Source organism: Glossina fuscipes, unplaced genomic scaffold (genome assembly GCF_014805625.2).
Source record: "Glossina fuscipes isolate IAEA_lab_2018 unplaced genomic scaffold, Yale_Gfus_2 180, whole genome shotgun sequence".
Lineage (NCBI taxonomy): Eukaryota > Metazoa > Arthropoda > Insecta > Diptera > Glossinidae > Glossina > Glossina fuscipes.
Genome location: NW_023998523.1, coordinates 223,512 through 240,298, shown reverse-complemented (window position 1 = coordinate 240,298; position 16,787 = coordinate 223,512). Strand labels below are relative to the sequence as shown.

General features: G+C 32.0%; 3 protein-coding genes across 4 annotated transcripts; 2 read left to right on the top strand and 1 right to left on the bottom strand.

Moving 5' to 3' along the window:
- Positions 1 to 577: 577 nt before the first annotated feature.
- On the top strand, positions 578 to 10,477 carry LOC119641834 (zinc transporter ZIP13 homolog). Its single transcript, XM_038040708.1, has 6 exons — positions 578 to 941; positions 7,866 to 8,362; positions 8,453 to 8,563; positions 8,638 to 9,060; positions 9,809 to 9,964; positions 10,034 to 10,477. The coding sequence occupies exons 2-6, from the start codon at positions 8,152 to 8,154 to the stop codon at positions 10,210 to 10,212; spliced, it is 1,080 nt and encodes a 359-aa protein (XP_037896636.1). The 5' UTR covers positions 578 to 941; positions 7,866 to 8,151; the 3' UTR covers positions 10,213 to 10,477.
- A 574-nt stretch (positions 10,478 to 11,051) lies between these two features.
- Positions 11,052 to 13,661, bottom strand: LOC119641833. Of its 2 annotated transcripts, none has more exons than XM_038040706.1 (5): positions 13,210 to 13,661; positions 12,958 to 13,146; positions 12,101 to 12,901; positions 11,852 to 12,040; positions 11,052 to 11,791 (listed from the first exon to the last, which is right to left on the bottom strand). In XM_038040706.1, the coding sequence occupies exons 1-5, from the start codon at positions 13,507 to 13,509 to the stop codon at positions 11,411 to 11,413; spliced, it is 1,860 nt and encodes a 619-aa protein (XP_037896634.1). In that variant the 5' UTR covers positions 13,510 to 13,661; the 3' UTR covers positions 11,052 to 11,410. The 2 variants fall into 2 exon arrangements, with proteins under 2 accessions (XP_037896634.1, XP_037896635.1); XM_038040707.1 differs by having other exon boundaries at positions 11,622 to 11,787.
- Positions 13,662 to 13,897: 236 nt separating this feature from the next.
- On the top strand, positions 13,898 to 15,133 carry LOC119641836. The gene is made up of 2 exons (XM_038040710.1): positions 13,898 to 14,437; positions 14,498 to 15,133. The coding sequence occupies exons 1-2, from the start codon at positions 14,042 to 14,044 to the stop codon at positions 14,732 to 14,734; spliced, it is 633 nt and encodes a 210-aa protein (XP_037896638.1). The 5' UTR covers positions 13,898 to 14,041; the 3' UTR covers positions 14,735 to 15,133.
- The last annotated feature ends 1,654 nt before the right edge of the window (positions 15,134 to 16,787 follow it).

Below are 16,787 nucleotides of genomic sequence, written 5' to 3'. Positions count from 1 at the left end.
CATAGTATATCATGCGAAGCGCCTTTGACGGCCGTATTCAATTTGTTTGGTAAATCTTTCAAACCAAAATTTCTCAGAAAAAATAATACGCAACTCGGCAAGCCATCTGTTGTTGACTTGCTGACTCGCAGAATGCGAAACGGAAAAATTCCTCTGAAAATTGTTGGAAACTTACACCAGTGGGGGCGAAATGATATTTATATAATTTATTATATGTATAAATACGCAAACATATCAGTGTCATTTGCGAAAAGGATTTCCCAACTTTAGTCGAAACACATACTCACACTATATTTACTACAGCATATTTTAAATCCACGAAAATATTTGTAAACATAAATTGCGCATATATATTTGTAATTTGATTAAAGTTGATACCGCCGTTTATACTATTATAACAGAAAAAACGCGAAATCGCACATTGAAAGCACAGAGTTGACATCATTATCCCCCATATTGTTTGTACACGGCACATACGGCACATATTAAACGGTTTATCAGTTAAACGTTTTCTTATTATTATAAAATCATTGTTATTAATTAAACAGCGTTCTCATTTACTAGAGTCCGAACTTCCAAATCGTTTAAGAATATAGTGAAATGCTAATATATCAGCGGATTAAAAATGTCCATTTTGCGTAAAGTTTTATAAAATCTATAAAAGCGAATCGCATTAAGCGTGCATATTATTTAAATAAAAAAGAAAAATAGAAATCACTCAGTTTCAGTGCAAACTAGTGATAAATAATAGAGCAACTGCGCAGTAATAAGAGTTCAAAGAAAAAAACAATAACACGGCAACAAGCTTATTATTTCTATAATTTGACAATTTTAGTCAAAAAGTAAAAAAAAAAAAATTCAAGCATCAAACAAATAATTTTCATAAGCTCAACCCTTTCGGAAGAATTATATCCAAGTAATAACAAAAATAAGAAAATAAGGTAAGAAAACATTACATTTCCTATTTTATGACGACAAATGCTGTTTGCAATGAAATGCTTTCATTGATCGCTCTTTTACATGTAACAATTATGCCCGCCATCGAAAAATATAAGTGTGATACTTTTGTCGTTCCATATGTGTCTGAGCAATTTTATGTCTTTATTTCGGATTGTTATAGTGAAAAAATGTACAAAAACTTATGCTTATAGTTATGCAAAAAGGTCGCTAAAACTAAAACAAAAAAAAAAACAAAAAAACAATTTCAGAAAATTCAACTAGAGTTAAACAAAGGAAAATGTATGCATAAAGGTCCACAATCGATGTTGACTTTATATACACAATTAATCAGAAGCAACGATTTCCATGTATTTATTTTAGATGGTGATATTTGAGTTTCCGCGTGAATACCTTATTATTATTTATTTATTTCATATAACGTAATTTGTCGGTTATTTTACTATTTAATATATACATTTGGCTGCAAAGGTTCTTATTAATTTAATGACTTTGAACGATTGTTTTCCGCATACATATGATTCGTGCGGTATATTCCATTGCACTGCGAACATACATAACATACATAACATATATCCATACGAACATTTTTCGATATATTTGATAATTTGCAAATTGCCTTGCAATCAGGCTTGAAAATGGAAATAAAATAAAGAAAATTTCTATTTAATAGGTATAACCAGAATTCTATAAGATATATATATATATATACTTTAATATTTTTTACGAAATTTTAAGATTGTAATTGTAAGATTCTAAAGCAATAAATAATAAATAAAAGGAGTTTTTATATCTAATAGAAGCCATATGCCATATACGGCGAATACAACAACTAAAAAAAAAGATATGTGCGAATCTTAGATATCAACTAGTTGTGCGCTAATTAACAAATTTTCAACTACTGGATGATTCTAACAAATATTTGTAGAATATTTCGCTTCATTTTCTCTTCTAATAGGGATTCGTTGAAAGTTTACGTAATGTTTGGTTTCCCTCTCTTTTAATAATTTTTTGTATGTATTTGCAAAAAAGAACACATACACGGCACAATTTCAATCTTCAAGAGAAGTTAACCATAGTTTGTGCCGTCTTCAAGACTAAGTATGGAAAAAAAGCAACAATACACATGCAATTGTAACAAAATGTTTCAAAAGAATGCGGCTGATTAAAGTGAAAGCTAGTAGTCAGATGTGTTATGTTTACAGTAATTTAGATGTTGTGTGGTAGATGTCGATATACAGCAATAATATTCGCGAGATTCGTTAGTCCTTAAACTAATGTCCAGATTTCGTCACAGTGTCTATTATAGCTTTCATACTCACTTTTTTTTTTGGGAGAATTTTTTTGTTGTTCAAAAGCTATTGTATCATAAATATTAAGCCTTAGATGAGTAGTTATCTTAATTATGAAATCAGTGTTTGCAGGGATACTTTTACACGTACAAACGTATGTATATTATTATTTGATAGCGCTACGAAAATTTCCGCTATCACCACTTTGGTCGAAAATATTTCGAAGAAATTGTTTGTTAATATAGTTTTAACTGCAATCGGAAGATTATTTGGCTGGCATTTTGTTGACAATAGCCTTACGTAAGTAGAATTAGACCAAACGTAGAAAGCCGCACTAATTGCGGTTAATTCGCCGCTCAATCTCTTAGTTGCATTTCGAATGCCTTTAAAGGAAAAATCAAAAATATTTCATTTATATTCTATTTTCCTTCTTGTTGATCTGTCGTTATTGATTTCTGGTCGCCTAAGCGTTTACACTAAAGAATTTTATGACTGATATTCGTAATTTGATTTTAATTCATAATGATGATGATGATGACAGCAATGTCAGGATTCAATTTTCCACTTCTTATTAATGCTTACAATTTCATTATATTATTAATTAAATTTTAGTTAAAAATTTTATAATTTATATTTTTATTATTGGCTTGAAATTCTCATCGGGTATCAAGTATTTAATTTTCTTTTTTTTTTTTGAAATATTGAATTTAGAAATGTTCTCGTAATTAATTCTATTTGTTTTTACCTTATTCGTGGCTTATTAGTTTAACTAGGAGTGATAGCATAAAAATGGCGAAAACGTTGTTTTTGGATCGCTTTGTTTTGCCTAAAATTCCGATGTAAAATTGATAAGGTTATTATAAGGTCATCACTCAATTTCAAATACTTTTTTTCGCCCTACTATTTAAGTTTTAAAAATATAGATAATGATAGGTTTCTAAAAAAGAAAAAGGTGGGTATTTAAGTCCAAAACAAAAAAAAAAAAAAATGAAGCAAATGCTGAGAATTTCATAGATGACGATAAAAATTTAATGTACAACTCTTCTGACTACAGCTGTTTGATTTCGTTCAATCACCTATTTACAAAATATTTATAAATAATTCTTCAGTTCTCGACTACAACATTTACAGTTATTTGAACTGAATGTAAAACCGAGAAAGAAGTGTAATTACAAAAGTCCACGACTTTATTGATAAGAATATATATGATACACGATTGAAATACACCTATGAATATGTAAATACACACACACACATATATAAGTATAGTGAAAAATATTAAATTATTAATCACAATTTGCCACCATATAATATATATAAAAAAAAATAAAAATAAAAAAAAACAAACAAAGATAAGTGTATAAATAAAATTCCCTCCATATTTATCACATAAATGAAACATAGTGCGGAGCGCAAAAACCAATCGACTAATTTGATTATAAATTGAAAAACGTGATATTTGTAAAGAAGCTTTTATCTGAATTTAATTATTAATAGAGGAGCGTTTAATTTCTTGAAGCCCATTTATACCTTTTAGCTTCTCCCTCACTCGCTCTCTCTCTCTGTCTCTCTGTCTCTCCGTCTTCCTATATGCAAACCTGCACAATTGCCTGATGATATTAGAAAAGTTTGCGGTACTAAGAGTATTTGCTTACTCATCATGTTTATAGTTTCATGTCTTAATTCGTTACTGAGACTCAGAGATAAAATACTGACTGAACGGCTTTCCTTTACCGCTTTAATTCTTAGAAAATAGCTATATAGACCTTTCGTTGTTTGAAAGTACTTTAAGTATTAAAATAGTGCAAGAGGGGGTAAAAAGTTTTTTTTTTTAAAAGTTACGGATTTTTTTTTTTTTTATTCTTAAAATTCATCGCTTTTCTTTTAAAAGGTAAATTAAAAAAAAAAAACTTCGATAGTGAATTCACTCCTCTTTGGTGAAAATATAGGTGCTTGCAAAAATTTCGATAATTTTTTCACTTGGAAAATGCATTTATTGTGGAAAATTAATGCAATATATATAAATCAAAATAGTTTCCATCACTTTCTACGTTTTACAATATTTTTGGCGACATGGCGATATCATGTCGATAGTACTTATATTGGTTTGGCAGCGACCCATCCACCGACCACATTTTAAACCGTTGGACTTGAAATCTCTAAATGGAATATGATGCAGCAGCATTACCATAAACCCCGGAAAGTGTTTGGTGGGCGTCGGGAACAGATTTTTTGCAAATAAACGGCGAAAGTAGTAAATTTCAAAGAAGCAGAATTTTGATCGTTCTATGAATAGCTGAATAAATCCATAATAATATTAAATTCAAAAGTGTTAGTTTATGTAGAGCAAGGTCAGCTCCATCGAATTCAACCGTTATGTTCATTATTTATCATTTACTATCTATATATCATTTTTATCTTTACAAGTTGATGATCAAAATTTTTGCAAACACCTGACGTTAACGATAAATATTATAATAATGTTTTTCAACTAGCCATCATCATGTAGGGCAATGACATTTTTTAAGTTCAAATTATATGTGATATTAATTGCAAAAAGTCTGTAACCGAAGGACTTTAATTGTTAACTTTCAAGTGCGTTAAATTGCAATCGTTCCAATCGAAGTGAACAAGTGAACAAGCAAACAATTCGTTATTGAAAATCATTTCAAAATGTTCAATTTTCGAGTTTTCGACTATATCAACATATATCAGTTTTTTGACAATAGTTTTAAAAACCTCCAGAGAAATAGGTAACAAAGTTAATGTCGCTTTAGTTCCAATTTTCCAATATAAATCATCTCAAAGTATGCTGGAGAGTAAATTCCTATATCCTATTTGTCAAGGACACTAGCAATATTTGTATCAAATTTAACTCAATATTCATTGCTATAGTTTTTTACCGTGGACTTGTTTGCGATCGCTCTTATCGAAGGCAATTTTGCCATTGAAGTTTTAAATCGTTCTGCTAAACATTAGTAGCAAGTGTTAAAAAGACGTCTTCTATGAATTTGCAAACAAGTCTTTTCCACGTTGCGTGCGTAATTGTGGGCGTGGTGCGCTCACTTATTTTATTCCTTCTAGATCAGGAATATTGAAAGAGTTAGAAGACTTTTAAAAAGCCTCAACAAAATGCTAATGTCACTAAGTATTTTCTTGTTATCTAGCGGTCCCTCATTGCTGCATCATAAGGCCACTATGGCTTGTTATAGTTTTAATTATAAGCCCATCGTCTTTGCCGATTTGTATAAATTTGGATTCCAGTACATGTTTCATGCTAAGATCATACAATTGCTAATCACTCCGAACTTTTTACGGCTTTTTCAGTCTGTCAGTCCTTACGCTTTTTGCCATTGAAAAAATTGTTCATCGATGGCCACTTGAGCATTAGCTTTGCAATTTGGACTACTCTCAGTGAATTTACCTCGCACTTCAAAAGTAAATTCGTATTTCTATCTCTGTAGAGACTGGCTTTGTTTACTTCTTTTACTAAACTGAAAAAATCGTCTAATTTACTAATTAAAATTATTTCAGAACTCTTAAAAAAAAATATGAATCCTTTTTTTTTTTTTTTTAGTTCATTTACACATGAAGCTCAACTAAAGCAGCTCAAGTTAGCTCAAGCCAAACAGTCAGTCAATTGACTCTTAGAAGTAAATCTTTAAAAACTAGTATAAAGTATACAATTAGAAATAAGGGAAAAGAATAATAATAATAATTATTAAATAATAATTCATTTATAAGTAAATAAGGAAAAAAAATAAATAAAAAAAGCATATACATAACTAGCACAGAGGCACCCAATACAGAATCCAATTGCAAGTGAACTCTTAAGCCATCGCAAACATGCAAAAACTTGGTCACCGATACAGTAAACAACACCAATTAATTTTCGAATCATAATGTGAATCAATAAGGTGAAGAGCTAGTTCAAAAATGGCATAGGCAAAAAGCGCGTATTATGCAAAAGTATTTTTTCTAGACATTATAGGATGCGATATTGATATTAACTGATATTTTGATTGTTGAAAAGACAGATATATGGCTCATATACAACGAAGATGCATATATAAATTTGAATTTTGCTCTATAGATGTCTCCTTCTTCGCATATTCTTATCCCTTCCCTTGTATGATGGCCAAGATAAGACAAAATATTGCTTTCTTTTTAATAACATTTTCCTTTAAAGATGCTATGAAGAAGCAAGACGTTGAGAAACAACAAGAGTTCAGTTCACTCGTGACATTTCTTTACATTTGTCAAATTTACTTCAATTTCGCAAACCAATGGTAAAAATAAACGTAATAAAAAATAGACAAAAAGAAAAGTATTGAATATACATTAAAATCTAAGAAACACAGCCTATGAGTGTAACAGATAAGAAAATTATATTTGGAGGCGACCAAATCTTTTATACCCATCAGCGTTACGTTAAGAAAGATTAAAACCATAAGCAAAAAACTAAATTTACAGTGGTATATAATATTAGGTGAGCGGGGATGATTTTTTCTATTCTTCGGTAAAAAAGTGGATATTTATACCGTTACAGCTTGTAAGTGAGTGATGAGCAAAAATCGCCGAAAGGAAAGGCGTTCTCAGTGTTTGTTGCAAAGACGTGTGGAGTGCTGCAAGCGCTTCCTTTGATTAGTTTGGACGATTTTTAAGTTCTTTAACAAATTCTTAGCCAATGTCTTCACTTTCGCTAAACCGAGAATGTTTATTGCAAATAGTGCACAGTTAGATAGATAGGCAGGTCAAGAGACGAATAGGTGGGCGTGCTTAAATGTATTCCGAATTCGAAACTGGACAAGAATTCATATGCTTTATGGGGTTTTTGAACTTTCCTTCTGCGTCTTAAAAAGATTTCGGATAAACATGAACTTATGACATACTGCAAAACTTGATTAGGCGTAGCGGATTCTTCAAAATTTTGGATAGGTAGTACAGCATCGGGCATAGAATACGCCCGAAGTCTATAACTAGCGACCAAAAAACCAATTGTTTATTCCTTTTGAAAGGCAGAGGTCTTTTCGACTTACGAAGTACTATAGGCGTTTCCTTCGGCCGAAGTGGACCATTTCCAACACCGACCGATAACTTTATTTTGGCGGCCAAGGGTACGTTTGTAACAGACATTACATAAGCGGACAGATGGACATGCTTAACTCGATACAGAATTTGATGCTGTGGGACCTCTGAGGCTTCCTTTTGAAACATTTCGACTAAATGAATATACCCCTCATGCTTGGGCGATAGATATAGAAAAAGGAAGGTAGGAATCTCAATAAATTATTTAAAAAAAATTTTTTCGTATAAGATCCCGTGAGCCCGCTCCAAATTTTGAATTAATTTCTCATAAGGAGATAGACTCATTTCCATCCATTCATCGTACATACGAGGAACTTATAATTTTATAGCCGGCATAATTCATTAAAAAATCAATGCAGAAAAAGAGCGCGACGGATTGGTAAATTGATTAAGCGAATCTTCTTGTGCCGGCTAATTGCATTCAATTTCCGAAGCGTTCTTGTTAAATCTACTTAAATAAAAATTCGTAAACATTTTCTCAATTTTTTCTTACTAATTTTTATTGAAATTTTCTGTTCTTTTTTCCAGAGATATTAAAAAAATTTTGCGTCCAATCCGAAATTTATTTGAAAATCTGCAAAGGCCATGAGCTAGCCTAAGTGCATACATACATATACTTTAACAAGATACGTGATATTTTTGTTTTTTTTTTTTTTTTTTTCTACAATTAAATTTCTCTATGATCTAGCCGAGCGTGAATAAGCGCTAAAATTAACGTAGAGAGTTTTTTTCAAATTTTAACCGAATAATCCTTTTAAACAATTGTGATATAGTTTAATCCGTATTAATCCGAATAATAACGACAATATTTAGAATGAATGCCACAGGGACATTTTTCGACGAACAGCTAGCAACAATGTACGCACATCTAATGAACCAATACGTGCCTGAGTATTTTAAAACTTTCGAATACACGCCGTGGGTCTTCTCGTTATTGGGGTCAATGGTAATCGGTTTAAGCGGCATATTACCATTGGCAATTATACCGACGGATGAGAGATTGGAAAAACAAGGTTATAAAGATCGTAAGTATGAATACAATCGAGCAATGGGATTTTCGAAGAGAATGAAAAAAAAACTTATTATTATGACCCTTTCGTTCTTTTTGTTATTAGCCGGTGAATCGAAATTTTTGAAGGTACTTTTGAGTTTTGCTGTCGGTGGCCTTTTGGGTGATGTATTCCTGCATTTGTTGCCAGAAGCATGGGAAGGAGATAGTCAGTTCAGTAAGTTTTTTGATCTTCCATCGTCATTTTTCTTTTCTTACTCGAATTAATTTTATTTTATTTTCATAATGAAGCAAGTGCAGGTCACCAACCACCATTACGTTCAGGGCTTTGGGTTCTTTCTGGTATTTTAATATTTACTGTAGTTGAAAAAATCTTCTCTGGCTACACTAATGCCGATGAGACAAATCCTCAACCGAAATGTGTGGAAATAGCTAATTGTTTATTACGCAAAACGGGCGGAAAATTCGTTGAGGGCCAAACATCGGAGAAGTGTAGTGGTAAAGGTTCATGTGATATTGAAGATGTACCAAATGGCTGTTTTTTAAAGGAAAGAGAACAAAAAATCAAAGAGCAAAAAGAACAACCAAGAAAAGTGGCTGGCTATTTAAATCTACTTGCTAATTCTATCGATAATTTTACACATGGTCTTGCCGTAGCCGGTTCTTTCTTAGTATCTTTTCGTCACGGGGTTTTGGCAACATTCGCTATATTATGTAAGTGCAAATTTATTCCAATAAGTAGTAAAAGGGGTTATTGTCGCTTTAAAATGAATTTTGCATCTCTGACATTTTATTATTTTTAATGGTGTGGATCCATTAGTTCGTTTGATTTTCCAAATGCTTGAAAAAAAATTTCAAAACAAATTTTCTACCAATCTATTGGAATTTTACAATTTTTTTACTCATATTTTCACTTGCATTTTGGAATTTGCGAGATGGGTTTGTGTCTGTATTCAAAGTTGATCTGTAATATTCAATACTTCAATACTGTAAAGTTTTGCCTTTTTATACTCTACACAATTTGTTACGCACACACACAAGGGTTTATTAGGTTTGGGCAAGTGTATATGCAACACCCAGAAGGGGAGAATCACTTCGAAACGATCTAAGCTTTATCTGTCTCTCCGGTTTGTCTTCTTGTGTGCAACTCATAGGTCGCAATTTTTGAGACAATTCAATGAAATCCTGTTCTTGAGAACAAACACTAATGGAAATGGTTTTGGATCGCCACGTTCTTGACACTTCCCATTTAACACCTTACTCTGAAAAGAGGTTACATGAATAACTGTACTAAGCGAACTGGTGTAGGGTAGCCCGGTATAGTGGACTTTTACTTGTTTCTTATTTTATATGTACAATACAAACGACTTGATAGACATAACATCTCGATTTGCAACCTCTCTTAAAAAAGAAACACATATCCATTCCTGTAAAATATTGAAGAATGAATAAATTTTTACAGTACACGAAATACCTCACGAAGTAGGAGATTTTGCAATATTATTGCGTTCAGGTTTTAATAGATGGGATGCGGCCAGGGCGCAATTGCTGACAGCGGGTGCCGGTCTATTAGGTGCTTTGGTGGCCATAGGAGGCTCGGGTGTAACATCTGCCATGGGTAAAAACATTAACTGACATATTCATATCATCATCATTATATCAATAGGTTCGATTTAATATGTTACAGAGGCTCGAACATCTTGGATTATGCCATTTACAGCTGGCGGTTTCTTGCATATTGCCCTTGTTACAGTATTACCAGATTTATTGCAAGAAGAGAGTTGCGTGGAATCAACAAAACAATTCCTTGCCCTTATATCCGGAATTACATTAATGGCCATTATGACCGCCTTATTTGAACACTAACTCGGATTCAAATTTAGACATAATTTCTTAAATTATCTAGTGATATATAATAAAAGGGTCGCGTTCTCACCTATCGTGCAGAATTTTCTATATTTCGCAATACAACACTTGTCAAAAAAGAAACTCAATCGTCGTGTCATCCATTTATTTAAATAGAAAAACTTCTTTCTTTCAGTAAAAGAAAGGCAATGTTCTAGAGTAGATAGAGCCTTCGAATAAATAATACGTAAAGAAAATCGGCACATAGAAATATAATAGTATATCACATATATATATTACTGGTATTATGCCTTTGGCAATTTAACACACACACACACACACACAAATTATGTTACCTCGAAAAGGAAACTAAAGCTATTTAGTAGTAAAACAAAATTATCTTGATACTGTTATTTATATCTGTATATACATAAAAAAAAAAAAAACTTGTAAATAATTTTTTTAAATTTATGTTTTCACAATGAATTGAAATATAATATTGTTTTGTGCATGTTTTTTTTTTATACTAGTAATGCGAAGAAAATTAATTTTTATTGAAAAACTTTGCTCATCTTACATAATTTATTTGTATGGTAGAAGATGAAAAAAGAAAATATTCTAAGAGAAATAGTGCGAAAAAAATGGTCCATTCCTATCGAGCATCGGCCGCAACGCAAAAATCTTCGGTTAGTTGGAATACAAATGAAACGAAAGTTCAGAATTTAATTCCATTTTTATTTTATTCTTAATAAAAGAAAGTAAAATTTAACTGACAAAAATGAATGAATTAAAAAAAAAACTATTTTATTCCATCGATTATAAAGTTATTTATATCTTAGAAAAAATAACGAAGTAAAGAAAAAAAAAAAAAAAATTTGAATTAATGAATTGTTACTTATCTCTATGTAGACATTTGTAAACTACTTCATTTTGAACCAGGTTCATGATGATGAAAATTTTCTATCGTTATCACTCGAGCCTAATAAAACGAAATATTTACTTATAAGAAATGACAAAAAACATTCTTGTTAAAAACATTGCATACGCTGGCTCCTCTTCTCTTCTTCGCGTCGCTGGCAAATTTCCTTAAGGCAATTTGAGGAATTGCCGAAAGTTTACAAACCTTTGCATAAATTTACTTAAATAGAATTTATTCTACGTCTGTTCGAACGTAATGAGAAAAGAAGGTTTATAAATGCGATGACTACGCTAAATAGAACTATTGTGTGCTTATGTGATCGCTGAGACCAACATCTACGGTATAAGGCCCATTTAAATCGGCTGTAGTGACAACTGTACTCTCAGTTTCGTTAAGACGCTGCAATTCAATGCGCACCTTTTTAGCTTGCAAAGCTGTCAGGTACTTTTGCATTCGATAATAACCGGCTTTTTCGCGAAAATATTCGGTTTCCATACGTAAGCGGTCTTCTTGTAATTTCAATAATATTTTAGATTCTGCATGACCGGCAGTAGCAGTTGTAGCGGGTGTTAACAACGATTGTAAAGGTAAATTCGTCTGCGGAAGTATTATATTGTCAGGAGAATGATCTCGAGAACTGTGCGCAGAAAGGGGATTCGGCTGCGATACTTCTTGTACTATCTATGAGGATCACAAAAAAAAATTCTTATAAAAATTAATTCATAGAAATCTTATACGTACATTCTGATCAAAAGGATCCTCATCGTAGTTGTTGGCATGATCCCGATCTTCTTCTATAATGTCATCAAACAAAGAATCCTCTTTTTTAATATTCTCATCGAAATCTGAGATTTGATTATCGGCGTCTTCTATTTTACTCCACTTACTGATATTAAAATCTTCATCGTAATTGCCATCGTCACTGGTCTCCTACAAAAGAGAGAACTTTCGCTTATATATGATTGTGATTTTTACAACATTCATACTTACAAAGTCTACATGTCGAGTACGTTTTCGTGTTCGTAATATATTTAATTTACTATCAGGATTCGGCTCAACGGCATGAACCATAGTTAAATGTTTGGCTATGGCTTCGATTTCTTTAGCTTCGAAAACTGCATCGCACATATTGCACTTTGATTTTTGACCATCTTCTAGTTGTTTCACAAATTGCCAAATAAAATCAACATTTGATGGCAATTTAAAACTCTCCTCTTTAATTGTTGTTATAAGTTCAGTATCTGCAGGTAGTTTAGTTTTGCGACCATGCGTAACCACTCCATGCATACGATGCAGATGACGTTGTAAATTACTTGTACCCTGATATGAGAGGTTTTTTTTACAAAACAGACATCGCACCTGATCTTGACCAATTGGGGTGCAATATTTCCATACTACGCTTTCTCTATTCATAGATTTACGGCCAACCTTAGGTAAAGAATCCGTGTTGTCATAAATATCTGGGCTCTCAGCAATGTTTATGCCTTCAAAATTATCTTGTTTATAGTTGACCTGAACTGTTGCAGTATCCCCAAGCACATTATGACGTCGTTGCAAGTGCGTTATTACATTCGCCGTGCCATGAAAGGACATGACTTTTGTGCACAATTTGCAGCGTATCGTGTGACTCGATAATTTCTCGCAATAATTCCAAACATAACTAGCTCCCCTACGTTCTTTACGCTCTCTAGAGCTGATATCGTCGCTATTGCGACCATTAAGCTCTTCCTCATAAGCTGTTTGATTCAGAGCTGCAGTTGCTTGCATCGTCTCGTCATCCATAACTGAATCCTGAATTTTTATGAAATATGAAATTATGAATTCTTTTAAATATCCGATATACTTACGCTCTTATTCTCGATTATATCACCGTGCATACGTTTCAAGTGTTTGGTGATATTGGCTGTATTGCCGCCACCGAAATACAAAACTTTATTGCAAAGATGGCAGCGAGCCTGTTTATTATTCTCCTTTGTGCAATATTTCCAAATGAAGCTGCGACTAGGGCGAGTTCGTAAAGAAAAGTACTCGCCTTTCTAAAGTAAGCAAACAAATTATTAATGAAAGATGGAAATTTTAAATTGTCTTTTAATACGGACCACACTCTGCCTTGTAATGTCATGAGATACCGCCAAATGGCGAGCTAAATTACTAATTTTATTGCCCACACAGGCTTGACAAACCAAACACTGATATTGACTAGTACCGTAGACGGCGCGAAAATAATCCCAGGCAAAACTAATTTTTCGTTTGGATGGGGTATTTGAATCAGTCGCTATGCCTGAATCTGATTTAGACGCTTCAAAGGCAACTTCACTACTATCACGTCCACTATCCGAATTTTTCCCTAAGATATCAACTTCAGTTAACGTATCCTCATCAAGGATTTGATATTCCATTTGTTAGTGTTTATTTCATACCAATCGTTGCGGTATGATTTTTGAATTTAATTCGCTTTAGCTAATAATCGGTATTTTTCAATCATTTCCTAAATTAAATTCTTTCTATACATTTTCAAGAGTAATCACTACTAAACGAATAGAGAGAGAAGAAAAAACTAATTGATTCGTATATCGCACACATACACACATCTCACTAATGATAAAAATAAATTACTGGCGTCTGGCATCTCAAACCGTAAAATAGCGCAGCATTGTATGAAAATTTATAAACTTGTGTTGAGGTTGGTTTCAAGTTTTTTTTATTTTTTTTTTTTTTTTACTTTTATTCTTTCATTGAACCGGTTATTTTGCAATATTATTATTTAATTTTATTCTGCTATGCTAGCGGTTTGTTTATGCATCACTATGAACCAATATACGGGTTTATAAGTTAAAAATAAAAAAGAAAATTATAGAATTTTATAAAGTTTAAATTAGTATTAAATTAACTTAAAATGACTGAATTGATCCGTTAAATTCTTAGATCAATATGAGCAGCAGTGAAAATGAATCAATTAAGGAAGATCGTGGACAACGACGTACGAGCTTAGTTTGGAAATATTTCGACAAAATAAGCAGATCAAAAATTAAATGCCGTATTTGTGGTCACGAGCAAAATTATCAATGTACTACAGGCAATATATTAAGACATTTAAAAAACAAACATCAATTGGATGCAACTATCAAAGGATTACAGGATCCTAAAAATATAAAACGTATGCAAGAATTGGATGCTAGTTGTCAAATTAACGAAAATTCATTAAAATTGGCAACGACATCTTCGTTTTCCATTAAGAGGGAACATCCGGCCAAGCGGGAGTTTAGAAAACGTGAACCGACCGTATACGAAAATTCATTAAATGAATCTTATGAAGACAAAGACGAGGTGCGAAAATATTTAATTTCAATTCATCAGTGTATGTAAAAATTATTTTAATTTATTTAGCCCGTTATTAACTTTGATTATAACGAATTACTGGACAACACAAAAAAGGATAATATACTTACACAATCTGCTGCCCACACTAATAAGCTGAAAGATGATCGTATAGTAGCTGAAACAGAATATTTCCGCGAAAAAGCCGCATATTTCCGTATGCAAAAGCATTTGGCTGCATTGCAAGCCAAAAAATTGAAACTAGAGTTAGAAGAATTATTTGCAAAATATAAAATGAAATCTTAGAAAATAATGGTACAATATTCGGTTTTTAGAATTTATTTTTTAAAAAATCGACGCGTAACTTTTAACATCAGCTATCCTAAAAATGTAATAATTCGGGGATATATTATTCTAATTGGGAATGTTTTCCAATCACCGCAACTAAAGTATTTTTTTCTAATGGGAAATACATTTTTTGACTTTTATCAACTACTACAGATGTTAAACGCCATTATCTACCTCCTTTTGCGTCTAAGGTGCAAATTGTACCCGCTTTTTGAAACGAGCTAATATGATTCTAGAAGTTTACAAAAGCTGCAGCACTTCTTCGTCACTAAATGATATTATGAAACCAATAATTGCAACGTTAGGTGTATATAACAAAATTGCTTTTCGGAAAATTATCTGAAAAATAACGAAAGCGTATAGCAACGAAAAATTTATCTCCGAAGAGCACTATTTCCATCACATTGTTAAGATCAAATAGCATTTGCAGTATATTTTCTTTCCTTGCTTGTTTCCATCCTCCAACCAATTTTCACAGTTTTCCCAGGCTCCCATCTATTTTAGTTTTCTCCTTCAAGATTACGCAACTCTGCTTCCTGAATTTTTAGTCACCTATCATTTTCGTAGTTGAAGCATCGACAGAAAAGCTATCGTCAGACAGATTAAGATCTCTTTATATTTACCTCAACCTGAAGAACATGTTGCTTAAAATTTTTCCATTTATATGAATAGATATCTTTGTGATGTCAAGTTTCAGGCCATGTACAATTAAAAAGCAAAAAACTAATGCAATCACTAATATTGTTAACGACTATGATGTTTTCCGCAAGTTAGTAACTTGTGCATTATGCTATGGAAGCTCAATGTAAATGGGTTTTAACAGCAATTCATTAACCACATAGTTAACTTAAAATCCTGTGGATGTTTTTAGTCGCCAGAGGAGTACAAAATCCAAATAAGTGAAAGTGGGAGCAAATGTTTCAAATTGAACCCGAGCACTCCTCTGCAAATCAAGCAGTTATACATTTCTTATTAGAATAATGTTAATCTTTACAATTATTAATAGAAGAATAGAAATTCTTCTCAAACTATGCAAATAAATATATGCAAAAATATGCGAAAGTCGATCGGCAGGTCTCTAAAAATTTACTAAAACTAGTCTGAATGGGTTTAAGGGAAGATAAATGCTGTTTTTTCATACAATTAAATAAAAGATTGCAAATTTATTCAAACCACCTGTACGAATATATGTAAAAGTTAATACATTATTCACTTATATCCTTTATAGATTTAAATTCTATTCCGTTTGTTTGCATTCAATTATTTTTTTTATCTAAAATAGAAGAAAGTAAATAAATAATACATAAATATAGTAATCTATTATAGAAGAGGTTTACAATAGCCTTGTGATCAAGAAAAATATATTTAAAAGCAAGGAGCCATACAAGCGAATTTACATACATACGTCCATACACATACGTCCACATTTGTTCTGAAAATAAAAAGTTTAAAGTTTTACTGCGGTAAGTGCATTTATTTTGAATAAATTCTGAACGTTACACTTTAGGTATACACATAAAAAATGTACAAACACTTACTACCATTTTCTGTGTGTTTGATTTTAAATGAGCGACACTATCAGCTACCATCCCAAACCATTAGTATCAACACGAGGTCATGGCTTGATTTTGTTAATTTTCTGGATATTGACATTCATCAATGTGCCTTAGTCAATAGTCAAGTAGACAAATGAGAAGCCTTACGATCGAATGCAGATGTAGGGAAATACCGTAGCATACCTCGAATTGATTCATATGCGTTCTTGTAAATGTTTCACATAACAATGGATTTCGATAATTTCTTGTCTTATAACAATAACGTGGTCAAAAGCAGATAAATTTTTCATTTTTCTTAAGTCAAAATAACTAAACGAATATGATTTTCCCGCTCATTTCTCATCAGACGTTTGCAGAAAATGTCAATTGCAATTGAAATCATAGTGATGTGAATTAACTAAGCCGGTAGTGATGAAAATATTCGTAAGACTATTTGTTTACATAAACTTTATCGA

Bases quoted from the DNA above. Each gene is read 5' to 3' on its own strand.
- LOC119641836 (XM_038040710.1), top strand. From the start codon at position 14,042: ATGAGCAGCAGTGAAAATGAATCAATTAAGGAAGATCGTGGACAACGA. The intron at 14,438-14,497 runs GTGCGAAAATAT...TAATTTATTTAG, and splicing joins CTTATGAAGACAAAGACGAG to CCCGTTATTAACTTTGATTA.
- LOC119641834 (XM_038040708.1), top strand. From the start codon at position 8,152: ATGAATGCCACAGGGACATTTTTCGACGAACAGCTAGCAACAATGTAC. The intron at 8,564-8,637 runs GTAAGTTTTTTG...TTCATAATGAAG, and splicing joins GGAAGGAGATAGTCAGTTCA to CAAGTGCAGGTCACCAACCA. The intron at 9,061-9,808 runs GTAAGTGCAAAT...AAATTTTTACAG, and splicing joins GGCAACATTCGCTATATTAT to TACACGAAATACCTCACGAA.
- LOC119641833 (XM_038040706.1), bottom strand. From the start codon at position 13,509: ATGGAATATCAAATCCTTGATGAGGATACGTTAACTGAAGTTGATATC. The intron at 12,902-12,957 runs GTAAGTATATCG...ATAAAAATTCAG, and splicing joins ATATAATCGAGAATAAGAGC to GATTCAGTTATGGATGACGA. The intron at 12,041-12,100 runs GTAAGTATGAAT...TCTCTTTTGTAG, and splicing joins GTACTCGACATGTAGACTTT to GAGACCAGTGACGATGGCAA.